Source organism: Boleophthalmus pectinirostris, unplaced genomic scaffold (assembly GCF_026225935.1).
Source record: "Boleophthalmus pectinirostris isolate CB_2022bp ecotype Guang Dong unplaced genomic scaffold, ASM2622593v1 HiC_scaffold_6, whole genome shotgun sequence".
NCBI lineage: Eukaryota > Metazoa > Chordata > Actinopteri > Gobiiformes > Gobiidae > Boleophthalmus > Boleophthalmus pectinirostris.
In genome coordinates this window covers 30,905,977-30,932,978 of record NW_026571447.1, presented here as the reverse complement: position 1 = coordinate 30,932,978, position 27,002 = coordinate 30,905,977, and the positions used below count along the sequence as shown (strand labels likewise).

The 27,002-nt window shown below is 39.0% G+C and overlaps 3 protein-coding genes across 3 annotated transcripts; 2 read left to right on the top strand and 1 right to left on the bottom strand.

The window, feature by feature from the left end:
• Positions 1-659: 659 nt before the first annotated feature.
• Positions 660-8,600, top strand: LOC110163188 (complement C1r subcomponent-like). The gene is made up of 14 exons (XM_055163433.1): positions 660-677; positions 953-1,000; positions 1,742-1,955; positions 2,437-2,620; positions 2,824-2,961; positions 3,572-3,777; positions 4,826-4,973; positions 5,177-5,295; positions 5,380-5,458; positions 5,534-5,668; positions 6,811-6,885; positions 7,142-7,365; positions 7,870-8,078; positions 8,175-8,600. The coding sequence occupies exons 2-14, from the start codon at positions 960-962 to the stop codon at positions 8,548-8,550; spliced, it is 2,148 nt and encodes a 715-aa protein (XP_055019408.1). The 5' UTR covers positions 660-677; positions 953-959; the 3' UTR covers positions 8,551-8,600.
• A 176-nt stretch (positions 8,601-8,776) lies between these two features.
• On the top strand, positions 8,777-21,372 carry tapbpl (TAP binding protein like). The gene is made up of 8 exons (XM_020928014.2): positions 8,777-9,045; positions 9,777-10,004; positions 11,031-11,294; positions 12,624-12,824; positions 13,854-14,021; positions 16,444-16,541; positions 17,865-18,090; positions 19,757-21,372. Exons 1-8 carry the CDS (start codon positions 9,000-9,002, stop codon positions 19,822-19,824), a joined length of 1,299 nt encoding a protein of 432 aa, XP_020783673.1. The 5' UTR covers positions 8,777-8,999; the 3' UTR covers positions 19,825-21,372.
• A 1,050-nt stretch (positions 21,373-22,422) lies between these two features.
• Positions 22,423-26,473, bottom strand: LOC110163128 (vesicle-associated membrane protein 1-like). Its single transcript, XM_020928062.2, has 5 exons — positions 26,031-26,473; positions 25,404-25,551; positions 24,768-24,926; positions 23,743-23,794; positions 22,423-23,005 (listed from the first exon to the last, which is right to left on the bottom strand). Coding segments are annotated over exons 1-5 (378 nt in total). The 5' UTR covers positions 26,033-26,473; the 3' UTR covers positions 22,423-22,988.
• Positions 26,474-27,002: the final 529 nt, after the last annotated feature.

The window sequence follows — 27,002 nt, the reverse complement described above, 5'->3', positions numbered from 1 at the left end:
CAGGTTTGTTATCACAGGTTTTAATTTTTTCTGATTATGACTTAGTTTGGTGGGAGCATCTTTGGCAAATATTAATCATAGTTTTACATCAATCAAGTCAAGAGGCAGTTTAAGAGTAAAAGCTGGAAAGATTTTTTTGTGAAAATTACACACAATTTCCATCCAAATACAGGATAATTTTTTTATGCACACAGGATCTAACAATTTTTTTTCTAGTTTTAACTTTTTTTTTTTTTGCAGGCTGTTGACAGCAAATAAGTTCAATATGGACTATAAAGCCGTTTGATTTGTTGGTGCACATGAGCATTTAACAGTTTACACAAATCAACCTACTTTATGTCATATTTAAGCGGCAAAACTTTTCTCAAATTTGCACTTAAATGAATGGGATCCCCAGGCTGGAATGAGGTGAATAGGCTTTGGCACAACCCATTCTGCTTTGACTTTTTAAACATCTCGTCTTTGCTCTGTGGCAGTGTCTTCTCCTGATATTCCAAACTTGGACGTCCTACTCCATGCAGACTGTAACGGACAGGAGAAAAGTCCAGACCAGGCCTTTTTCATGGATGGAGTGGACTTCAGCACTTCACTTATTCTGCAAATGATAAAAGTGGAACAAATAACCCAAAGAAAAAGCAGATTAGGTCCAAACCCATCTCAAACTGTGCAATCTGAGGGTAAGATATCTCATTCAACAGAACAGTAATTGGCTCTGTGCACAATGGCAGCTGCTAACTGTAAATATAGAAACACATTTTTAGATTTTTATTCATATTAAAAAATAAACTGAGTAAGACTTGGATTAAATACTAGTAGATTTTGAAAACAACAACCAACATTATTTGGTGTTGCCAATTGCCAAAGCAAACAGAGCTGTTCCTGGCATTAACGTAGTGAGTTGCTTAATTTGTGACTTTCCCATTTTCACCTGTAAACGTCTGGATCGGTTCAGAGTGCAAATGTTAAACCTCAACATGAGCTGGACCTACTGTGTCGTCTGGTGAGTTTCCCTGTAAACTTCTTATGCTTAATATGTTTTGTATTCAATAAAATGTGAAAATAACAATATAACCTGATAACATAGCGCCTGTGACCTATGATTGTGCATGTAGCTGACAATTTAGACTGCTACAGATTACATCACAGTTCATCACGGTTCTTGTGACTGCTGGACTTTGGGACAAATGTTTAAATAAACAGAAATACAGACTAAACCTAAGGAACACTGCAAAACAGAATATCTTGTTTTCAGTAGTTTTGACTCCTTTAAATGTAGTTTATTTGACTTTATATGATATATGGCTCAATCCTTTTTTCTGAGACAGTCAAAAGCATTTTTTTTATTAAAAATGTAAATTTCTGGAGGGAGATGTTATTGCTTTGCCTAGAATGCTCCACAGTATGGCATTAAACACATTATTTATCTTCATATGACAAACAGGCAATAACGTCTCCTTGGAGATGGAGAAAGTATAATGCACCTTAAAGTTTATAGTATGTAACTTTCTGGAGGTGGCACTTCACCTGCATGATCCCATGGAAATAAAAAATAAAACCATGCTTTGAGAAAATTCTCCATGGAGATACACTTTATGTCGTACTGTTAACCAAAGGAAAATAATTTCCATAGATAAAGCAGCACGAGGCCCTTCCACAGACCAAGAGAAGCACTGCTCAAGACAACAAGTAATTCTACCTCATGTTAATGCTAATACTTTTGCACTGTAACTGTTGTTTTCAGGCTTCTCTGTGTGTTGATCAGTGAGGGTCTGTCCCTCACTGATCCAGAGCCAGTTCTGTTCGGGGAGATCCAGTCTCCGCTGTACCCTGGGTCCTACCCCCCAAACCTGAGGCAGAGGTGGGACCTCAGTGTCCCAGAGGGGTACAGGGTCAGCCTCACCTTCACTCACCTGGACCTGGAGCCCTCTGCCGGCTGCCACTACGACTCAGTCACGGTCAGGACCACACACTTGTGCCCTTATAACACTGCTTTAATGTATCATGATATTGAACTACACACTTACATGATGTGAGGTTCAGATGTTAATCTTTAATGTTGACGCCTCAGAGGCTGCAAAGACATCGGTTCATGTCCTGATTGAATTCAGAATGCAGTACCTAGTTAAGTAATAAGTATGAAAACACTGGAAATGACTGTAATTGTAGATAGACACACACATGCCATGCACCAAGAAAATACTATTCATTAAAATTTCTCTCTTTGGTTGAAGCAGTCTCAAGCAAAGGAATATTTTTTTTAAATCATGGTGTTGGAGTGTATGGTCTTTTATTAAAACCTATGCAGGTACTATTGCCTGTCATTTGTGTCACACCACCAGTACAAACATAAACTGGTGCATTCATAAGCATAAACTGCTCACTTTGTATAACATTTTGAAAGTTAAAATTATAAAGCTAAACAACTATGGTCCCCAGGTTCTGTACAAAGAGAAAATTCTGGGCAGGTTTTGTGGGCAAGAGAATTCTGCTGACGGGCATCACCCCGGACATGGTCCAATCCTGTCTCCAGGCAACATCCTCACCGTCCTGATGCAAACAGACGACAACAACCCAGAACTCCACCAAAACATCGGCTTCTCCGCTCACTACCAGGCCATAGGTAGCACATAGGTTAACACATGTTAAACCTGACATACAACATGCCAAATGTCCACTGGATACAAAATAATCATCTTCATTTTAATGATGATAACAAAAATAACAATACATTTGTTTTATATAGCTCTCAGATTTTGTCTATTCACAAAACAATGTGGTATTCAAATTTTATTATCCCACTATACATATACCTTTACATTTCAGACATAGACGAGTGTTCAGATCCTGTGTTAAATGCTGAAGCCCCGGTATGTTCACAAATTTGTTTGAACACCCTTGGGTCCTACCTCTGCTCCTGTCACCATGGATACGAGCTACACTCAGACGAGCGCACCTGTCTCTGTGAGTATTTGTAGGCTATGTTTTGTTTTTTTTAATACTTCTCCCCATCAAAATTATAATTTACCCTATGGTGACACACCAATCCACCTGTTAACCTTTAAATCTATGGGTGGTGATATTGAAAAAAATGAATATACAAACAATTTTTTACTACTTAAAAAAAATAGTAATAATAATAACAACCTATCAAAATTATAGATGACCGTGTGACGATGCGCCGATTTGGATTGAGTCAATTAATACATTTAAGGCAATATAAATCTATGGGTGGGCAAAATTAATATCCAAATCATTTTTTACTATTATCCTTGCAAAAAAAAAAAAACTTATAGAAATTTCATGGATCAAGTAAAGGCGAAATGGCTGTAAGAATAACCACAAAACCTCTATATCATAGTTTGAAAAATTACACTTCAAATTTCTGTTCTTTTTGTGGCTTTTGGACAGTTTACAGACAATACTTAGTACTTTCAAAAGAACAAATTGACTATCATCTTGTATAGTATAGTAGTGGACAATATCTTGTAACCTTTTAAACTATACGCTTAGCAAATCATGAATTTGTGTTGGCATACTGCTACATTTCAACTTTTATTCTTTGTTTGTGTAGTGTCGTGCCTCGGTGGTATATTTGATGAACCCCAGGGACACCTGTCTAGTCCAGGATACCCCCGTGCCCCCCATCATGGAGTTTCCTGTCAGTACGTCATCTCTGTGGAACCCGGGTTCAAACTCACCCTCAAATTCGCCGACTATTTCCACATAGAGAGTATGGAGACAGAGGAAGGCCTGAGCTGCCCCTATCACTGGCTCGAGGTTTGAATATTCACTACAACTGTACAACAACTACAGCTTAAATAGTTTTAATAAAGAATGAACAAACATTTAACTGACAATGTACAGATAGTTTATTAAGAAAGATTAAGGCTTAGTAACTATTTAATTAAGGGGTTAAGGTATTTATCAAGTAGTTACTAGTGTTTAAGGCGCTACTTCGATTATTTGGTCCACACCGGGCAATAAAATAGTTCTTCTGTAGCATATAGACTCAAATGTGGTCCTGTCAAACCTGCAAACCAACCAAAATTGGTTCGATTGACGTATATCCGAGGCTTCTGTGCACACCGGGTTGGGCTGCACGTGGCTCGAGGATGCTGAGGTGGAATTTGGTAGTCCGAGCCTGCCCTCCCATGATGCATTTTGAATATTTCATTTGGACCTACTGTCTATGGTTTGGATCCAAGTTTGCATTCTCACCAGAGGGACCGGACCAGAGAGGCTGCCCAAGAGTTTGGCATTTGGTCCGGAATCAAGCGGACCAAGACCATTTCTTTTTTGAGGTCTCGGTCTGTTTGATTTAGTGCAGATTCAAGTGTGATTGATATTTTCACACCAGCGAAAACAAACCAAACTTAGAGCTTTTGTTTCCAGTGGAACATTTGTTGTGCATCAACTACTGTCGGTGTGAAAGTACCCTTAGTTAGTCTCAATATCTTATTTGTCCAAAAAAAATATTAAGTTGTGCATGCTATTATTATAAAGTAATACCAAATCTTATGAATATTGACCAAAATAACTAAAACATTAACATCTAATTCATTCATAATTCTTATTTATGTTTTCTGTTCAGTGTTAATTTAATCAGACCCTTAGTGTTTCTTTACTTTTGTGTTTTTCATTTTCACATACATAAAAGGCCATCTACATTTAATTTTTGGAGCATATAAAAAGTTTGGGCTCTAAAATTCTTACGTTTATATTTTTGTGGCATCTATAATCACATTTATTTAATAATCCAACAATCCTGATATCCTGATTATGTAACTAAGCTTATCTGATGCAATATCTACCTCTTCCCAATCAGGTGACAGTGGAAAATGAGAATCCGGTGAAGCTTTGTGGAAGTAAGAGTCCAGGTGTGATGGCTCTGAACGCGAGCACCGTCAAACTGGATTATTACATCGACGACAAAGGCCTGAGCAACGGCTGGAGCCTGGACTACACTACAGAGAGTAAGAGTCCATTTATCTTCCTAGATCCACCATCCGTGTTACTTTGTGGAGGTTTTGATATTAAATGTGTTTATTAAAAAACACCAAGACACACACTCTACATTCATACTTAGGCGAGGTGTACGGCGTATGAACAGTATGAACAATTTGAGTTGGGATTGATCCAGTCCAGTTATGGTTTATTTTCCAATCTGTGTTTTTAGGAGTGAAGTGTGCTCCTCCTGGTACTGTCCCAAGAGGCCGGGTTACTCCTACTTTGGATCAGTATTTCTACCGAGACTACATCTTTGTGAGGTGTCAAACAGGATACAAGCTGATGATGGTTAAGGAAACACTATATTGTTTTTAATTTGTTATTATTGTATCTGCACACCGTATTATATATTTAACACATTTGTTTTTTCAGAATGGGCATGAAATTGAGAGCTTCCATGCGATGTGCCAGAGCGATGGACAGTGGCACTCACCACTTCCAGAATGTCACAGTGGGTTAAAGGTGCACTGTGTAACTTTTCTGGTGGCACTTCATTGAGTCATATTCTGTATTTGTTGAACTGCAGTTATCAACTGTGGAGAGCCCGAGCCCCTGTTAAATGGAGGCACGACTTTTGTCTCTGGTGAAAGGAATGAGTACCGCTCTGTTGTGCTGTATCACTGTAATGAGCCGTATTACTCTCTGACGGGATCTGTGAATGGTGAGTTATAACAATATCCTAGTTATTCACATAACTATTGTTTATGTTATGGTTGGGCTTAATACTACACTCAGAGTCACACTTTTTTCTTTATGTTTACTACTTTCTACATTTTAGATCAATTTTGGAAACATCTAATATATGAAGCAAGATGTGTGGATTTATGTAGCAAAGAAAAAAGTTAAATAACTACATATTTTTGTTATTTATTTATTTAAAACAAAGACAGTGTACAGAAAACATTCATCTCAAAGAGAGAAGATGCTCTGCACCAGATTTAGCTACAAACTGCTTTCCATTCATCCATTCAACTTCTTTGCAGTCCTGCAGATTTTATTTAAAACCTCAGAAAAGCCGCCCTTTGCTTTGTTGAGAGCGCTGCACACCCTTGGCCTTCTCTTAATGAGCTTCAAAATGAAGTCTGCTGAAAAGGTTTTCACTGCACAGGTGTGCCTTGTCAGGGTCAAGAAATCCAAGAGTGTAAACCAGGGTTCAACAGAAATAGGGACTATTTGAAAAAACTTAACCCTCTCCTGTCATCTCTCCTGAAAGCCTGCATCCCCACTCTCACTGCACTCACCAACACCTCCCTCAGCTCTGGCACGTCCCTCCTGCCCTTAAAATAGCCACAATAACTCCCCTTCTGAAAAAAAACGGTCTGGACCCTGACAACTTGGACAACTTCAAATCCATCTCCAATCCTCCTCTCCTCTCAAAAATAAATGAATATGCCATTAAGCCAAACATAGCAGCTTACAAGTAATTCAAAGTCTATACATTTCTTAAGTCTATAGTTCAGTGCTTGAACAGCTGCTACGATACAAATTAGTGGCTAGATCGTTGGAGTTAAAAAGTTAGAGTTCATATTATATATATGATTACGTATGTTACACTACTTCCATTATCACTTTTTATAATGACATCCTAATTTGTTTTGTCTTAACTAATTATTTACAGTAACATTAAATACAGAAGATGAGTCATTTTAAAATCTGCAAAACTGCACAATATTGGAGCAATGGGTTCCACTAAAGGTTAGGTGGAATTGGTGGATTGTTGGATAAATGTTCTGTGGAAACATAAACATTCCTCGATGAGTTTACTGACTGCAATGTATTTTTAAATCATATTTATTTCCTCAGTAAGTTTCAGTTGTGAAGCAGACCGAAAATGGAGAGCTATTGACAACGCTGAACTGAAACCGATTTGCATACCAGGTACAACTCCACTTTTCAACTTAACCTCTGCCTCAGAAGTTGTGTAGGGCAGCACGATACATCACCATTATTTATTTCAGTTGTTAACACACTATCTATAACAAGAATCAAATTATGACACTCTGGTATGGATTAATGGATGTTATTGTTATTGTTATGTTTTTGTCCACCCCTAATAATACCAATATTGCAATGTAATTATTAATTACTGCAAAGTATCCAAAGTTCATTTTCTTACCCGTGTTTGTGTCTTCAGTCTGTGGAAAGCCCCAAGTGCGTTTCCGAGACTTCCAGAGGATCATTGGAGGAGAGGCAGCTCCACACGGCAGTATCCCGTGGCAGGTCCGACTGTCCTCACCTGAGATTAGACGTGGAGGGGGTATGCTCATCTCCGACCAGTGGGTCCTGACAGCAGCTCACGTCCTCTGTCCAAATACATGTCCTGTGAACACACCGCCCATACCACACAACACTCTGAAGGTAACACACAGTGAAAAACATGTATTTATGATGAACAATTAATCTTGCTGCGCAATGCAACCAGGGGGGAATCCAGACATTCTTGGTTGGAGCTTTGGGGGTGATAAGATCTTCAAGTTGTTGTTTAATGTTTAAATGTAGGCCTATTTAGCCCCTGTAGGTAAACCCCAATATGGAGTTCTCATTTTATAGAAGTCTCATTTTGAACATTTTAGTAAAAACTGAATATGAAAATAGGGTAAAAATCTTTGGGGGGACTATGGTACACTGACCATTCTAGGGGGACTAGGGCCCCCTCAAGATTTCCCTGGTGCTGCCCCTGAATGCAACATGTTCTTACCCCACTGACAAATTAACTGAATTTAGCAATGTAGTCTAATGGAACAAGATTATTCAATCCAGGTTCAAAAACTAAAGAAATCTAATAAATCCAAATGGTTTGATCATATACATGGATTAGATATACTGTGTATTATTAACTTGCCTTGTATTTTTACTTTTCAGCTCTTTTGGGGATCAAATACTGTGGAGGAAGTTCCAAACGCATTTGCTGCTTCTCTTTATTTACATCCTGGATACAATAACTTTGACAGGTTGCACCCTGACAATGACATTGCCCTGATAAAACTCCCACAACCCATCACATTTAACCAGTATGTGATGCCAATTTGTCTACCTTCTAACATACACAGCCTTAGAGACGGTGATACTGGGTAAGTCTTTAACTTGTATAATTTAATTTTACAGATTTTCTAACATTGATATAAACTTATGTGGATGCAGTTTATATAAACAAAGTTTATCTTTAGAGTGGTATCAGGATATGGCCTCACAAAGAATGAGCATGGAGGTTTGGCTTCATCAGATAACCTCAAATATGTGCGCCTCCCAGCGGTGAATCCACGAAAATGCACCGAATCGCTGGAGAAGTACAAAAGAAAACACCCAACACAATCAATCCCAGAAGAATCTTCCAACATGTTCTGCGCAGGATTCTCAGATGGAAAACAGGACTCGTGCCAAGGGGACAGCGGAGGACCCTTTGCCTTCTGGAAGACAGACCACTACTGGGTGGCAGGGATCGTCAGCTGGGGCATTGGCTGTGCAGAGGAAGGCACTTATGGGTTCTATACCCGAGTTCAAAACTATGTGGACTGGATCAACCAAACTATGAATGAGAATTAAGTTGAGATGTTACCCATATAAATCATTACCAATAAAAGTTCAATAAGCCATGTTGTTATGTGTTATTTTTGTTTGTATTTTTTGTCTTACCTTTTCAGTAGCTTGGAAAGAAACTGAACAGAATATAAGCACCAACAGTGACCCCACTTCACACCACCGCCACAGTCACGTGTTTTTCTAAAATTAAAGCCTACTTCTCGCGCATGCGCAGTACATTGACGCGCGCAGAAAGCATCAATAACTGTGATGAACTGCGGGATTTGCAGTTTTGTTTATAATTATGAATCGCATCGTGAGACTATTATCTGTTTTATAGATTTTAGAGTCGAGTTACAATCATTAGCAAAATACATGCGCCCGCCTATTTTTAAAATCAAAAGTGAAAGTAAATTTTGATGATTTCACTTTTGGTTCTGTAAACTAGCATTGACACTTGACACAAACTAATAATGTTTTTTGTAGTTTTGCTTGGATATTCAGTGATGCACGCTTACGGTAAGAGGGGTATTCACGGGGCAATAACAGTGATTTAGGTTTTATAATGGGGTAAAGAGCCTAATCATTATTCAAGTACAATAACACAACGCTTTGCATAGTTACAGGTTATTTTAGTGAAATGTGAGTTAAAGGTGGCCAATAATTTTACCTATGGAGGCTTGGCCATAAAGCCTTCTCTATAGATGTAAAAAGAAGTGACTTAAAAGTAGATACTCTCAAGTAGCATATAAAAAAAAAAAGTTAAAGCACACCTTCACGTAGGCTAATGAATTTACAATGAGTAGGTTCTGGAAATAGCTATTTATATTCCAGTGGCTTATTTATAAAGTTATTGATGTAGCCTATGCATTTATTTATAGACTATATATAGGCTACTTTATAGGCTTTATATAACAAAACTCATCACCATTGCCTTTGATATTATTACATTCTGTGGGAAGAGCAGCCAAAATGTTTTACTCAATTAACATACTTCAAAATAATAATTATACTCATACTCTGTACTATTCATAATGTACAATGCTTTAACATCTGAGACCTTGGTATGAAGTTCAAGGAAATGAGAAGGCCTATTTGCAAATCATTAACCTGTTCCATCTGAATGAATAATGAATAATAATGCATCAGTTTTATATAGCGCTTTTATGGACACTTGATTCTGAGATCTGACAACTCTTACTCTTGTATCCATCATGTCCTGGTCAAATGATTTGTTGTGCCTTTTATAGCGGATGGGGTTCCAGGTGTGGCAGATGTGGTTTTGTCCTGCGTCTTGGTGCAGGATGGTGCTGCTCACAGTGGAGGAGGTGAAGGGGGCGGAGGCGGGTTCAGTCGTTCTCCTGCTACACTCGTTCTGAGGGATGTACCCGTGGGCCCCGAACAATCACTGGAAACCCTCACGCCGTTTGTCCCACCCACAACCCCCGACCCAGACCTCGTCATCATCGAAGCTACAGGTTTGTGATCACAGATTTTTTTCTAATTACCTGGTCCCCGACTGGTTGACCAGGATTTGTATTCATCCTTTGTGTCCGTGTGTTTGTCCACCTGCGATAATTCCGCCATTTATGGACTGATTGTCACCAAATTTGGAACATGGGTCAAGCCCCTGTGCCCGATGCTGCAAAAAAAAAAGTTTGGTTACGATCCGAGGTCATTTGAGGTCACACGGGTCTATTGAAAGGTCACGCCATCATAAAGGATAGGCAATTTCGCCAATTTCTGAACCATCTGCGGGTGAAAATATTCACCCAATCATCACACAAGTTGGCACACACATAACCGGGGTACACTGGATGTTACAAGTTGAAACCGGTCTAGGTCACGTGAAGGTCAAGGTAACCAAGGTCAAATATGCGTTTTTGGTCTTAACTCTGTGAAGGATTGAGCTAGAGCAACGGGACTGGTCTCAAAATCTCAGAAAAATTATTATCTGTTTATAATTCTATGCATTTGTGTAGTAAAATATTAATAGTTTTCAAGATAATTATTAATTATAACAGTTACGTTAAAATTCTAATTGGAATGAAAATAATTTCCATTTCTTCTTTTTCTGGTGATACACAACACACTGATCTACAGTCATTGTGGATATAACGATCATGTAATATGGGCTGGGCTCCTCATTAGCTGCTTCCGTGGTGATGAACTGCCCCCACCGATGCCTCATGGGGGACCAGGTTACTATTTCTGATTGAGCTTGTTTTGACTAGGCCTAGAAGTTTGGGAAGACAAGCTGGAAAATATTTTGATAAAATAATGGCATACTGTGGAAAATTTGGGCTAAAGCAATAGCACCTCCATGGAGACAAGCAATAACAGACCCCCCATCAGAAAAAGTTACATCAGGCTCTTTAGAATGTTATGCTTTTTAATTCTTCTACCTTATGACTGTCTGAAGGGAGGAGCTAACTACACTGAAACTAACACCCTAGTTGTTTGCAGTGTCTGTTGTTAGTTAAGTGTTCTTTGCTCTGTGGCAGTGTCTTCTCCTGATATTCCAAAGTCGGACGTCCTGCTCCACGCTGACTGTAACGGACAGGAGGTGACGTGTGAGCTCAGCCCCTTCTCTCCCGATGAGTCCTTGAAAAGTCCAGACCAGGCCTTCATCATGGTGTCTCTGAGCGTGGACGGAGTGGACTTCGGCACCTCACTTATTCTCCGAACGATAAAAATGGAACAAATAACCCTAAGACAAACTAGATTAGGTCTGCCTCTCAGCCCATCTGGAACTGTGGAATCTGAAGGTAAGATAACGTCTAGGCAAGGAAAGGCAAGTTTATTTGTACAGCACAATTCGTACACAAAGTAATTCAAAGTGCTTTACCGAATAAGACATACATTAAAATCTCAATAAAAACAAATCAAAACATAAATAATCATCATAAAATTAAAGATTAAAATTAAAAAGAGAGAAAGAGAGAGACATTAAATACATAAATCAGAGAGAAGAGTGCGGAATGAAAACCTTTCAGTCATGTGCACAGTTAAACAGAACCGTTTTGAGCCTGGATTTAAACAGAGTCAAAGTAGTCTAAGGAAAACTCTAATAGAAAGTCGTACATGACTAAAGACTGCATTCACACTTTTCTAGTCCTCATATAAAGCCACAGTATGCGGTTTTTAACCAGGAATAAAAAAATAAATCCATACCTTTTCATTTTGCATTGTTCCCACTCTTTCTCACTGACAAAATTTCAATTCAATTTCTATGACTTTATCATAACCTAAAGTGAATTTTCCATGACTTTTTGGCACCTACGTGTGTAGAATAGATCAGACTTTTAGGGCTAAATATGAAATGTTAACCCTTTCCACTCACCTTTTTGTTTGGTATTATCATTTTTTAACATTCAAAATACAGTGCAGTCAGTGCATTTATTGTCATCTCTTTTAAACAAAAGCCACATACAACTACATATATAATGTAGTTGCGTGAAAAGAGATACTAAAATTGCATGACTTTTCATTTAATTTAAACTTCATGACTTTTCCAGGCCTGGACAATGACATTTTCAATTTCCATGACTTTTCCAGGATTTCCATGACCATGGGAACCCTGATTTTGGTTGTGTTTATTGCACTGAAAAACATGGAGCTTTACTCTGTCCTTACTCTGAGCGGACTTGCATCTCCACAAACCTGACTCTTATTTGTCCTGAAGAAGAGTCTCCTCCTTCTTGTTTTCATGACTATAATCTTACACTATAATTTATGGAATTAAATGTATCTGTCTCCTTAGAGAATGCATGGTTTTAATTTTCATGCAGGTGACGTGCCACCTCCAAAAAACTCTAGTAGTTACAGTTTACTCCCAGTTTTAAAATGTGTGCATTTAGGTGTAAATGCAACCTAAATTTCTTGAATCCACATTTTTTTTTCTGATTTTATTTTATTTATTTTCTTTTAATATGTCCTGGAAACAATAATGTATACATATCTTTATTTCATTCATTCTAATTATACTAAAACTCAAGACTAAACTATGAAACTATTGTATTTACTTCCTAAATGAATGTCTGCATTGATCAAACTTTAAACTGAGGTGTAACAGCTGAGCCTCTGTCCCTCTGCAGTGGTGATGGTGGTCTTCTCCCATGTCAAGTCTCTCTCTGGGATTTTAAGGGAGGAGGTGCAGCTGCCCTGTGGGTTCAAACAGCAGGACACACCTCTGGCTCCAGACGTCCGCATCACATGGAGGCTCCAGCACCGAGGGAGGGGCCGCAAGGTGCTCGAACTGAAGACCAACCTGGAGGACACCGAAGGGAGTCCACTCAGTAAGTGTCATGGTATACTGCCCTACAGAGGCAAAAGTGTGAAACTGGGTATAATGACTTCAAAGTTTCTGTTTTGTACTGACAAAAGTATAATAGGTAATGCTCCCAAAATTTGACAACTAGTAGCTATAATGAGGATATATCTGTATGCAAAAAATATTGAGCTCAGAATTGACTTTGACCCATATTTGGCAGTTCCTGTATATCATGAGCCAAAAATAAGCCGTGCAAATGCAAAAGGCAGAAACTAACATGATCTTTATTTGCTTGATTTTCACCAGACTTACATCCATTATATAAACACTGCACCAAGGTCTCGTCGTCATGGTGTTTGAAATGATATAGGAACCTTTGGATTTTCTGTTTAATGCTGATCAGGATTGTGAGGCGACACTTACACAGTTAAATAGTTTAACAGACAAGTGACTTTGCAGTATAGTGTGTACAGTGTGAATAAATACATGAAATACGTTTACATTAAAAATAATTGAAGTATAATTGAATACAAAGGTATATTTATTTAATTTAATAATAAGACTCTGTGCCAAGGCCGCAACAAAAAGAAGGAGGTGAGAGGTTGGAATTTAAAATGGTTCAGTCTTGGTTCAGTCCTGGTTCAGTCCTGGTTCAGTCCTGGTTCAGTCCTGGTTTAGTCCTGGTTCAGTCCTGGTTCAGTCTTGGTTTAGTCCTGGTTCAGCCCTGGTTTAAACCTGGTTTAGTCCTGGTTCAGTCCTGGTTCAGTCCTGATTCAGTCTGACATCACAGTTTAAGTCACGGAAACGGGAAATGGCCTTTATCCATTTTTTTCATGATTTATTTAAACACAAAATCTAAAACTGAAAAACAGAATCGTTATCCGTTTTTTCATTTTGGTTTTGGAGATAAATAATGAAGAAAATAGATTTATTTATTATTATTTCATTTTTGGTTTTATTTTCAAAAACAAATGAACAAATGATACATGGATTTTGACTGACCCTCCATTAGAAACTTTCTGCAGATGAGTAATTTTCTCTGTTGATTGTCCAGTCCACACAGAGAGGAGAGGAGCGTGGGTCAGTCCTGAGCAGGTGGTGTCTGAGGGAATCGCGTCTCTGACTCTGAGCGAGCTGAAGGTGGAGGACGAGGGCACCTACATCTGCACAGTCTCTATCGGACAGTTCCACGCACAGCAGGTCATGCAGCTCAACGTCATCAGTGAGTATTTCATGATTTTAAAGTTATTATGATGTTAAGTAAAATCTTAAAGGGCCCATATTACTCTATTTTCTGATCTATGTTATTATAATGTTGTTTCCTCAGCAAAAACATACCTGGAGTTATGTTTTTGTTGAGTGTAAACACACATTTAACACTCAAATCCTGCATATTTAGACTATGACCACTTTCTGATTTCATTTGGTAATACAGGAAGTGCTCCACTGTGTTTATTAGACTCATTTGAATACTTTCAGCCCTGGAACTTCTAATAACATCTACTTAACAAAAAGTAAAACCTGTTGACTTGAAAACTACCGCTTCATGGCATGACAAGGTGGAACAGAGCATTTTGAGCTTTGGAGATTTAGACAGACTAATAATAAAGAGTTCAGGTACAGCATGTTTTTGAGGAGGTAACAACACACTGACACGACTTAGGCTATGTTTACACTAAAACTAATCACAGTATCACCGTAACGGAAATTATTTGCATCCAGACATGTTGTTTCTGTGTCCACAATCCTCCTCTGTCTACACAGCTTTGCACATATTTGTTTACGTTTTACAGAAATGAAACCTAAAACCACATGGCTCATTTGCATAAACTAAGCAAAAAACACCTTGCTCCTTGAGCCCTGGACTCAAGGACACGACTCAGTGGATTATATGTGTTCTTTCTGTGTCAGAGGGGTGTTCTGCTGATGCTGAGTCTGTTCTGTGCTTCTATCACTTTGGAGATGGTTCATGTTAAGCTTTTCAGAGATTATATGTCTGCAGGTCGTACGCATAGACCGTATATATGAATGGACATATATTCCAGCCTCTTAGCGTTTTGGCGGTGAATTACTTCGCGGCGCATAGACCTACATCAGCATTTTCAGGCGTCCACACAGTGCTGGATCAGATCAGTACTCAGATGAATTCGTGGGAGCTGGCGGCACCAGATCATTTTGTTTCTAGAGCCGTTTTCCATCGGATTAATGGGGACTAGGGATGGGCATGATTAGTTGATTAATCGATAATTGATCATTAAGAATTTCATCGATTACATAAATTTTAATCGACAAACCAAATGTAGGTTGCTGTGTGTAGCGTGACCAAACTGGGGTCCGTACATGTAGCTCTCTGCACTCAGAAGGAGCGAGCAAACACAGTCAGTCCGCCTGCAACGTACCGGAGTGCATATGCGTATTTACTGATGACTTGTACAAGAAATTCCACGCTTTCCGTTCCGGTCGGGACAAGTGTGAGTCCATGTGCACAGTGAACAAAGCAGCACATATGTTTCGGTGTCCAGTGGGAAAAAGTTTTACCAGTTGAGAGTCGCTCAATGTCGATGACGAGTCCCCACCTCCCTCCCCCCGTACGGTGTCCTGGTTTTGACAAACGCAAATATGGTCACACTAACCTGTATTCCACTGAATCATGTCTTTTAATCCGACAGAAGTTGACCGCATCAGCGACACAAGAGCTGTAGTTTTATCTTCGCTGAGTTTATGCAAATTAGCCATGCGGTTTAAGTTTCGTTTCTGTGAGAGTTGCGCAAAACTGAATTAAACACATTATAATAAACGGGCTGATGTGGCTCTAGAGTGGTTACGGTTTGTATGTCGTAAAGTTGAATCTATTTATGTAGATTAGTAGTGCAGATAGTAATAATAATGATGATCATTTTAATATAAAAATGTTAATGATTAATCAGTAATCAATCGTTAATTCTTCCGACGATCGATTAAGAAAATTTCATCGAATGCCCATCCCTAATGTGGACGAACATTGCATCTACAACAAAAACAACTCAAATACGTATTAGTGTGGATGGGGCCTTAAAGTTCACAAAAGTCAATCTTGTGTAATAAAAGAGTCTGTGTTCACGTGACGTCACAACATTCTTGAATCCCAGTAGTTTAAAATCAAATTGCAGATTTTGGCCTGGTTTATGGTTAATATATTGTATCTATAATTATTGGACCTATCCAAGTGAAAGAAAACTGGCACAAAGTTGGTCATATTCTCTGTCAGTATAAAAAAACAAAAGTGAAAGCTGTTTTTCACACTAGCTTCAGAAAGAGGTGCAAAGATTCAACACCAAATGCATGATTGCCTTAAGATTTTGCAAGTTTGTGAACTCCATTATTATAAACAATGATAAGAGTTGAGCCTTATGTTTTCTTTCAATCTAACATAAGGTTGTGTTAGGCTATTCATACGTTTCTGCTTCCTGTTATATGCAACATTTTGAAGAGATATGATCTTTAGTTTTAGATTGTTAATCACTGTATAGTTTTCATCCTTCTGAAACCCATGAATCGGCTCGTAGTCTCCATCTTAAATAACGACATCGTCAATTTCTCGACTGTAAACACAACCCATTACTTGTAAAATGATAATGCAACGGCTGTTTTTCTTTATGCTCCAGAACTGCCTGAGGTTTCCCTTTCAGAAGACAAACTGGTGTTAAAATCAGCCAAGACTCTGGTTTGCTACAGCAGTAAATACTACCCGCTGGACGCTGAGGTAAGTACTTTCTCACAGTGAAAAAGAGTCCTATGCAAATGCTGATTGGCTAATACTGATGATTGTTGGAAGTTAAAGTTAAATCACTTTCTTTGCTTTATAATTAATTAGAATGCAATGCACAACAATAGACAACACTAAAGTAATTCTGAGCAAATATGGTGTTCATTAGATTTTTAGTAAAACAGCAGTTGATTTTAAAGGTGCGATATTACACAAAATCGTCTCAATTGTTTTGTTTCATTCACACAGTAAGTATAAGTATAGTTGAGTAAGTTTAATTAGTATTCAAGTTAACATCTAAAATTTACCTTAATTTCAGTAGAGCTTGGCTGTTTTGTCGAGTATCTAGTTTTAATATTATTCTTCATATTGATTAGTATCTTATTTTCGATACTTTGAGACAACTCTAAAGCTGCGTTCAGACTGCGGCATCAAAAAACGAGCTGGGCGCCTCTAGTTGGACGCCTTTGCATTTGAGTTCAGATGCTCGTGACTCGTGTCTTGGACGCCGTGGATGAACGGGAGACTAATACTTGACACGTGTGCCAGGGCATCCGCTGTGGTCTGTGAGTGCCTTGTTTTCCTGGTTGAGAGCGTGTGTTTAGTGTATTTACGACATAAAACCATCAGTGGATTACACTCCGCTAATGACACAGCGCAGATTTCTACATAGTTTTACTGTGTTTGTGGCTCCTGGGTCTTTCTCTTTCTTCTTCCGGGTAATAACATTGCTACGTCACTGGATAATCACCCCTGATTTGTTGACTTGGCGCATCCAACGCCAAAAGTTCAGCATCCAGAGCGTCGACGCATGAATGCTCAAGACATCAACGCCAGATTCTCGCCACGCTGACCCCTAAAGACTCACTGCAAAAATGCAAGACCAGCGGTGTGCAAACTTTTTGACTCATGGGCCACAAACGGTTCTAGGAGCAGGTGGATGTTTTTGAGTTTTTCTGTAATATCCCATTGAATTGGAAATCTTTACAAAGCATTACAACAAAATATCTGTCTTTTAAGTCCCACGGTTTTTACTATTTATTGAAATGACTTTTAAAACACTGAAAATTATTATTATTATTATTCAAGTTTAGACCAGGCAGGATTAGAAAGATTAAAGGGCTGCATATGGCCCCCAGGCCGTAGTTTGCCCACCCCTGCTCTAGACACGCGCCCACATAGACTTTGCATGTAAACTGGATGCCTTGATGCTCCGGTCTGAACGTAGCTTTAAAGGAAGGAGTTAGGAGTTTGTAGATATGATTGCCACAAACCAGTAGAAAACCACTCTTATTATTATTTTCCCCTTGTTTTTTGCAGTTCGAGTGGTTTTCCCTGGGCCCGGACGACACTGAGCCGGTCGTGTTTCCTGGAAAGGCGTCTCTGTCAGGTCACCGTCGTCATGGTGATGGCACATTCTCCGTCTCGTCTCAGCTGAACGTCCCGTCCACCGTCTCACCTGGGACAAAGATCACCTGCACCGTGTCCCACCCCGCTCTGGACATGCCCCGATCTGTCAGTGTCATCGTGGAAACTCCAGAGCCAGGTATCAGACAATAAAACTCTGCAGGGGTAAGATCCATGTAGTGTTGGGCTGTGGGCCTTTAGTTATTTAGTCGATTAATCGGTTCATACTGTCTTAATCGATCAACATTTGTATTAGTTTATTAATCAGTTTGGTTAGTTTATAAGAATTTATACGGGACAACAGCAGAAAAGAGAGTGAGTGAATTAGCTGAAGATTTGGTATTATTTGGTATTAATATGTAAAATATCACCATTTTTATTCGACTAATCCAGTGGTCCCCAGACTTTTTTTGGGCGGGTTGTGGGAGCGCTCTTACATACAGGAGGAGCTTTAATTCTGGTTTAGTTCTGGTTTAGTCCTGGTTTTAGTTCAGGTTTAGTTCTGGTTTAGTTCTGGTTTAGTCCTGGTTTTAGTTCTGGATTAGTATTGCTTTAGTCCTGGTTTTAGTTCTGGTTTAGTTCTGGTTTAGTCCTGGTATTAGTCCTGGTTTTAGTTCTGGTTTAGTTCTGGTTTTAGTCCTGGTTTTAGTTCTGGTTTAGTCCTGGTTTTAGTTCTGGTTTAGTCCTGGTTTTAGTTCTGGTTTAGTCCTGGTTTAGTTCTGGTTTAGTCCTGGTTTTAGTTTTGGTTTTACTTCTGGTTTAGTCCTGGTTTAGTTCTGGTTTAGTCCTGGTTTAGTCATTGTGTTAGTCCTGGTTTAGTCCTTGTTTTAGTTCTGGTTTAGTCCTGGTTTTAGTTGTGGTTTAGTCCTGGTTTAGTTGTGGTTTAGTCCTGGTTTTAGTTGTGGTTTAGTCCTGGTTTTAGCTCTGGTTTACTTCTGGTTTATCTTGGTTTTAGTTCTGGTTTACTTCTGGTTTAGTCTTGGTTTTAGTCCTGGTTTAGTCTTGGTTTTAGTTCTAGTTTAGAACTAGAGTTTGGGGCCCGAGTTTGGGAACCCCTGGACTAATCAGTCTGCAGGACTTGTCTTGAGTCGACTACAGCCCTGATGTAGTGTGTACTTGTTTATGACTTTGATTAAGTCATTAAGTGAACTCATATTTTTGAGTAGTTTTAACCAGTTCAGACTTATTTAAAGCTACACTATGTAACTTTTCTGGTGGAGGGTTTATGCCAGCTGTTTTTCTACCTAAAAATATTATTGTTTTACCTAGACATTTCCAGTATGGCTTTAAATATACACATCTATCTCTTTGAAGACAAACAAGTGACACCACCAGGCCAAGTTATACGTCAGATCTGTGGAAGGACGACCCCCGCTAAGAGTATTATAATTTAACAAATGCAGCATTTGTTTAATGTAAAATGGAAACAATAACATCATCATGGAAACACGCACATGACAGACACTGTACTGGAAATGTTATGCAGCACACCTCTATGGAAAATAAAAAAGGAAGTTGAATTCAGAATGTTTTAATTTGAGTTTGTAAACTAGATAAAATAATTGATATAAGCAATTAAATCTAACATAATTAAAAAAAATAAAATCCTGTCATTTGGATCATTTTAACTCATGCTCAGTGCTAATTTTTTTTTACTTTCTCTATTACTTTGTGAAGGAATCTCTAACTTCCCTTAACTAATTAAAGTAGTAAATATAATATAACATAACATGCTTTATATTAAAATAAAAAAAATATGTAAGATATGAAAATCACATCTCTCATGTGTTCTTTGTGTTTGACAGAATCCTACTGGTGGATCCTGGGTTTCCTCTTGGTCACGATCCTTTTCTTCCTACAGGTCATGAAGTAACTCAGGAAGGATGTCAGAGTACTGTGTATCTTTTACTTGACTTTGCACTATTTGAACTGTAAAATGTTGACTTTACTTTTGAGCAGCTGTTGTTTGTTTTTTGATTTGATGGTGTTTAAGAAAGTAGATTTTATTTAACTTGACGTAATAATGTAACTTTTCGGGTGTCCATGGAGATGTTTTTATTTTGCCTGGAGTTTAATTTTATTTTATTTATTTATTTGAATTATGGTCGCTGACTGACAGACACTGAGGGTGAGGTGGATTAATTGTCTTGCCCAAGGACACAACGACAGCAATCATCTGGCAGTAAACACGTATATTTTCATGGGTGGGTCAGATCTGTGGAGAGGGGATTCCGGTCACAGTAAGAAAGTACATTTTGAAAAATAAAAACACATAAATGAATAAGGATAGATGAATTAATGCAATACTATGGGACAGCAACAACAATAACATCTCCATGGTGACAAGCAAGTTATACACTGTACCTTTAAATCCGTGTATCATTCATTCATTTGTTTTTCAATATAAAACTAAAAATAAGAAAAAAATATATATATATATATTTTCTTAATTATTTGTCTCCAAAACCAAAATGAAAAAACAGACGATTCATTTTTTTCAGTTTTCGATTTTGTGAATAATTCCCGTTTCCATGATTTAACTGCGATTCTGGACTGAACCAGGACTAAAACAGGACTAAAACAGGTCCGGGACCAGACCGAGACCAGACCGGGACTGAGACCAGGACCAGACCAGGACCAGGGCCAGGATTTAGACCGGGACCCGACCAGAACTGAGACCAGGACTGTGACCGGAACCAGACCAGGACTGAGTACGGGACCAGACTGGGACCAGGACCAGGACTGAGACCGGGACTGAGACTGGGATTGAGACTGGTAACAGGACTAGGACTGAGACCAGGACTGAGACCGGGACTGAGACCTGGACTGAGACCGGAACCAGACCAGGACTGAGTACGGGACCAGACTGGGACCAGGACCAGGACTGAGACCGGGACTGAGACTGGGACTGAGACTGGGACTGAGGCTGGAACTGAGACTGGGAACAGGACCAGGACTGAGACTGGGACTGAGACCGGGACCAGGCCAGGACCAGACCTGGGACTGAGACCGGGACCAGACTTGAACTGGAAACGGTTTAGTCCTGGTTCAGTCTTGATTCAGTCCTGGTTCAGTCCGGCATCTCAGTTTAAGTCACGGAAACGGGAAACGGCCTTTATCCGTTTTTTTCCATTATTCATTTCAACACAAAATCGAAAACTGAAAAAATGAATCGTTATCCGTTTTTTTCATTTTGGTTTTGGAGACAAATAATGAAGAAAATAGTTAAAAACGAATAATAGAAAAACGAATGATACACAGATTCCTTTAGATGTTGATGTTTTCTTGAAATGTTTTATTTTTATGTAGATTAGTTTTAGTTTTTTTCAAAGGGCTCGTTAGATTGTCAAAGTCTACTGTAACTTTGTACAGGTTTGAATTGCTTTAATTAAATAATAATAAAGTAGAGACAAAGACAAAATCACTGTTTGCTTTTTGTGGTTCTTTATTGGCATCAGCAGAGTACTAAGCATGCATCTGTTTTGCATTTCAAGTTCAGGTCACAGTCCTTAAAGTATTGTCAAATTATCTACATTATCCATATTTTCAGCATTTTGTTCATAATTGTTTAACTTTACAAATCCTTAAAATCCAACATTTAAATTGAAATGACAAAAATACATTTTCAACAGCTCGATTCATTGACATCTTCAGGAGCATAACGTGAAGTATTTTTACACTTGTTTTAATGGTTCACTATAGGAAGCAGCAGTATCTTAAAAAGCGAGTGGAGCTAAAAGAACGAGGGGCAGATCCTGGTGCATTATTCGTTGCATAAGCAGCAGTTATCAAGTCTGAGTAACAGTACACACATCTTTTTAAGGTAAACCACAATGAGAAGTACGATCGGCAGTTAGATTCAGAAATGGAAGAAAGACAGAAAATATCTAGAGGTGAAACTATGGACACGTCTGCCATGCAAGTTAAGAACGGTTCATTCACCAACTCGGTCTACTACACTGCAAAAACGACTCTCTAGATTACTTTAAAATACTCAAACTCACTATATTTAACAATTTTCAGTAGTTTTGACGATTTATTTATGGACCAAGATTATTTTTTAGGTCTACAAAAATGTATTATCTGACTTAATTTCTGTTTCCAAGCTCAGAAATGTCTCGAAATCACATAAAATACTAAACCAAACCTTGTCAAAACTACTCAAAAATCATTTCAAGTCATTTTAAAATAGGCTAGTGATTCAGTTTTTGCAGTGCGCTAATAACTCCATCTACTGGATTTAAAAATGGACATAAACAACCTTAAACACTACACATGCGTAGTCTATGTTTCTCTAGACATTCATTTGTCTATGGCTGGGTCTCTGCTCGGGACAGAGTTGAACTTGTGAGTGTGCAGGAGATTGTCTGTTTGGGGCTGCTCTCTCTCCACACGCTGCCACTTGAAAAAACAAAAACAAACAGCAATTTCTCATTTACATCTGTGTTTACAAACCCACGTACCCTTTGGCTCGCTTTCTACAGGACTAATTTTTATTTTCAAACGCTACTGAGCTCCTTTTGTATCACTAACTAAACTGGAATCCACAAAATAACTCGTTTGAACAAAAAAAGTGAAGCATATTACCTATTCTGGATCACAAATACACTTATGGCATCCATCAAAACAATTGTAAAGTTGAACACAATGTTAGTCGTTGGCAAAAGCTACGGTTGTGACAAAAGGTTAGTCTGAAATGGTTGGATTTACAAATGAATGCCGCTCGGAAAGTCCTTATGATCAGACCCGGGTGCAGACTCATTTCCGTGTGGACATTGTACACTGTTCGCTCTACGGACCAGACTTTACAGTGTCCCTCCTTCCTCTTGGCGCAGACTGGTATGTCCTTCGGTAATACATAAGGTGCAGAGACAGGACAGACGTCAGTGTGGAGGAGTGGGACACATAAACACTATTGTTGTAAAGGGGATGGGGCATGTTTTTGATGGAGAGGCAGTTCAATGAGAAGCTTGGTTGTTTTTTTTCTGCCCCTCGCATCATTCTTAAGTCCATATCCATCTGTATTGACGGCCGAGCTCAGTAGAAGAAGTACACTGCAAATGAAGGAGAGAGAGAGGACGCCATTAGTTTAATGGACCTGGCTCTGCGTCGGCCTGGAACACAGTGCAGCCTCTGGCACTCCCACTGTAGCGCGCAGCGGAGTCACGATACACACATTTCAAACCCAGCTTTCAATATTGTAATGACAATAACAAATCATTTCTTTAAAGGTTATACTGTTGTTTTTTTTCAACACAATATGAAAAAAATGCTGTGGTCTTCTGTTATATGAAGAATAAGCAAATTTTAGATCTAGATTCATTCGTATGTTTCAATCAACTGTATTTACTTTACCATACAGTTATCATGATTCAGACATTTTAGCTCAGGTTTTAATACCATAAACAATGAAAATATTACTTTATAGAGCTTTTTTAAAAATACAAATAATGGTAGTTTATTTAATTTTGCCATGTGGTCTTGTATTAGTTCTGATATTAGAACTAAGACCACTCTAAATCTATTCAGGAAAGATCTAATTTTCCTTTCTTTTCAGATTAGCATCTTGTTTTAATAAAAAAATTTTTTGATTAATATCTGAGTTTGGATTTTTTTTTTTTTTACAAACCTAGTGCCATACACAAAAGAATAAAAACAGTACATGTGAGGAACAGACTTAACAAAGAGGGGACAGGGTTAAAAATAACTTATAAATATTTGAGGATTATCAGTCAGCTACAGTAAATAAATAAGACATCATATTTATTAATTAATCACTAATGGTACTCACAGAATATGATGCCAACTACAATGACTCCAATGATCCCCATCATGATCATCATCTGCGGAGAAAACAAAAAAAGTCAATATTTATTAAACAATATAGTTAACAAGTCAGTGGCGAGTGTTTAAATATTTCATGTATTTAGTTAAAGTTGTGCTGTGTAACTTTTTTCTGGTAGAGGATCCACCGCCTGCCTGTCTCCATGGAGATGTTTACAGCAATAAACATATCTCACTCATGAACACAGGCGTCACTAAGATGAGTTACATGTCAGATCTGTTACTGAGTATCGTAAGAATGCATCTTATTTCTTATATTTTGATCAATAAAAAACATGCAATAAAGAAAAACACATAATACAACAGTGTGGAACATTTCAAGCAAACCAAAAACACCTCCATGGAGACAAACAGGTGTAGTCCAACATGATTCCATACAAAGGTGATTCATAAACGTTTCTCACAAAGAACCACTTAACAAAATATTAGGCCTTCCAAGTACTGCCAGATCTAAACCAGGTCTAAACAAGGACTATTTCAAGTCTAAACCAGGACCAAAAAATGTCAACACCATTGGAGGTTTTTCAGATTCTTTCAGATAGGGGCAAGAGACAGTTTTTCCTATTAATAACACTGTACTTTGCCATGAAATACCCAAAAAGTAAATCTACAAATGTTAAACCTCATCATTTTTATTGCTGACTGGAACCAAGAACTCACACAACAAAATACTGCATTTTAAAAGAATCAGTTTCAGCTGCCCCCATCTGTATTAAATATAATTTGCCTATAGAATAATGTGACGTCATCTGAAACCTACCAATATCTGTACTGATTCTAAACAAAGACTAACTCAAGGAATGTACTAAATGTATTCAAAATTCAGCTAATATTAGTACTGCAAAGGAATAGGGAGAAAACAGGAGTTTGGGAAGCACAGACAGTACAGTGGCTGAGCCTCTGCAGGTCTCAGCTCACATAATGCACAGCTCAGGGCCACAGCAGTTTGATGCATGGGCTGGATGTGCTCACCTTGCAGTTCTTCCACCAGTACTTGTTCTTTAGTTTGGCGGCGCAGCTTTCGAATTGGGAGGCTCCGGCCTGGAGAGCGTCTGCTCTGTCATCCAGCTCTGAAAGCTTCTGGTCCCTTTCCAAAACCTTGTCCACATTCACTCGCATTATATCCACCACCTGCACAGTGAGGGACAAAGACACGTATATGAATAAATACTGGTGATGGCAAGATAAAAATGTCACAACATGTGGAAAAATGTGGGAAATTATTGAGATTTTATGTGTTTACATTTGGTATTAACAAAAATGTTGGATGAGTTTAATCTCTTTGAGAAATCCAGATTTAAATAAATCATGTGTGGCTGTCTAGTATTGTCACTGTTAGTAAATATCATATCCAGTTTTTGTAAATTTACTTTCTGAATAAATATTATGTACACTTTTATTTTGTTCTGGAACTGTGTAGCTATTGCAACACTGAAATTTCACCATTGTGTAACAAATCAAGGTTCTCTTATCTTATCTGCATATGAAGATGAAGTGAATCTCCCCTGAGAGTTAAAGTTTTTTAGTTAATTTCCTGGTTTGTGCACATGGAGTGACCATAGAGCAGTCACAGTGGGCTCTGTAGAAGAGTTTCTGGGTGTGACTGACCTCCTCCACTTGGGCCTGTGTTTGCTGCAGGCGGCGGTTGCTGGTGGTGTTGGGAGGGGCGGGAGGGCCTCCTCCCGGGGCTCCATCTGCACCGGGCGCTCCAGGAGCTCCGGGTGCTGCGGCCGGGGCAGCGGCATCTGGGGCAGACCTGAGACCAGCGCAATGTTCAACTTTAGACAATTAGATAAAGTGAAACAAACAAGCAAATACTCCTACTGTACGTCCTACTGTACATGAAACATAAAATAAACACGACTGAATTAAAGAGGATGGGATGTACAGACACTGAGAGGGTTAACACCGCACAGAGGTTTGTGAGGTGAGGCCTTTAGACAGAAATGAGTTTGAGGATTTTACTTTGATAATGGGCTGGGCTACTAACACTTAAGTCTATGGGCATATCTCATGTCAGTTGTTCTTGGTACAAAAAACGTTAAGTGTCTGTGCATTATTTAGTGATGCTGAGAGATTTTCACTTGCGTCAGCAGAATCCAGCAGCAGCCCCAAAGAAGCCCCCGCAGCACACGCACACCACGTGACTCAACACACGGCAGACTGACGCATCTGCGCGGATACTTTACCGCTGTTTATGAGAAAGATGCAGAGGAAAATGCGCAGAATACTCACATCTTCTATGCAGTTGTGAAGTGAGTCACGGGCAGCTGGGCGCGAGGACACCAGGAGGTTTCGACTCCAACAACCACAAGCAGAAAAAGCTGCGGAGAAGCTTTTACGCAGCACTCCAGTTAGAAGTGACAGAAACACGAGGGGAGGGTCTTGGCACAGCCTCTTATTCTTCAAAGTGATGAGCAGAGAATCTGTAGAGACGCGCGTGGTTAATAATTTACTGTGCAGAAGTATAAAAGAGCGTCTCTTTTAAATTAAAATCCATACGAGCGAAACGCGCGCTGAGTGATGCAGTGCGCAGCCTGCTCGGCTCACTGTAGAGTTTGTTTTTCTTAAAGACGCGATAATCAAGAGTCCAAACGAAAGCACAAGTCCATAAAAATCCCGGAGTCAGTCTGTCCGTGCGCCGCGCTCTCCTCCGCTTTCACCGGCCGTAAAGTGCTATTGCACTGAGCTACTGCAATGATGCGTCTCTGCTGCTTCTCTCCACTTGGACTCGTAACGACGGCGCAGTACCCCTCCCCTCCCCCGTACCCCTCCCTCCCCGTCAACCCCCCCTCGCGCTCTCCGTCCACACTTTGCAGTACTGCAGTTCTGTGCGGGATAGGGCCGACACACTGCGGTAGTGTGAGTCTGTTTCCGCTCGGACCGTCCTGGGATCTCCCGGAGCTCCTCGGGCTCATATTTCTCGCGTAAAAGCTCGTTTTGTGTTTCATTATTTATCTTGACCTCACATTGCCCTGTTACAAACCTGTGTTACAGTAGGATTATTCTAATTAAGGAAAGGGTTTCTTGTATGTGTGACAGGTTTACTGAGGTCCACAAGGAGGATTTAATTTATTGTAGGTTTTCAGTCATAGATCATTGCCAAGAAGTACAAATAATTTAATATGAAGCATGTGAATGTAACTCGGTATTACAAATGTAATAAAAAGTAGTTATCAGGATAAAAATATGAAAATGCCTATACTG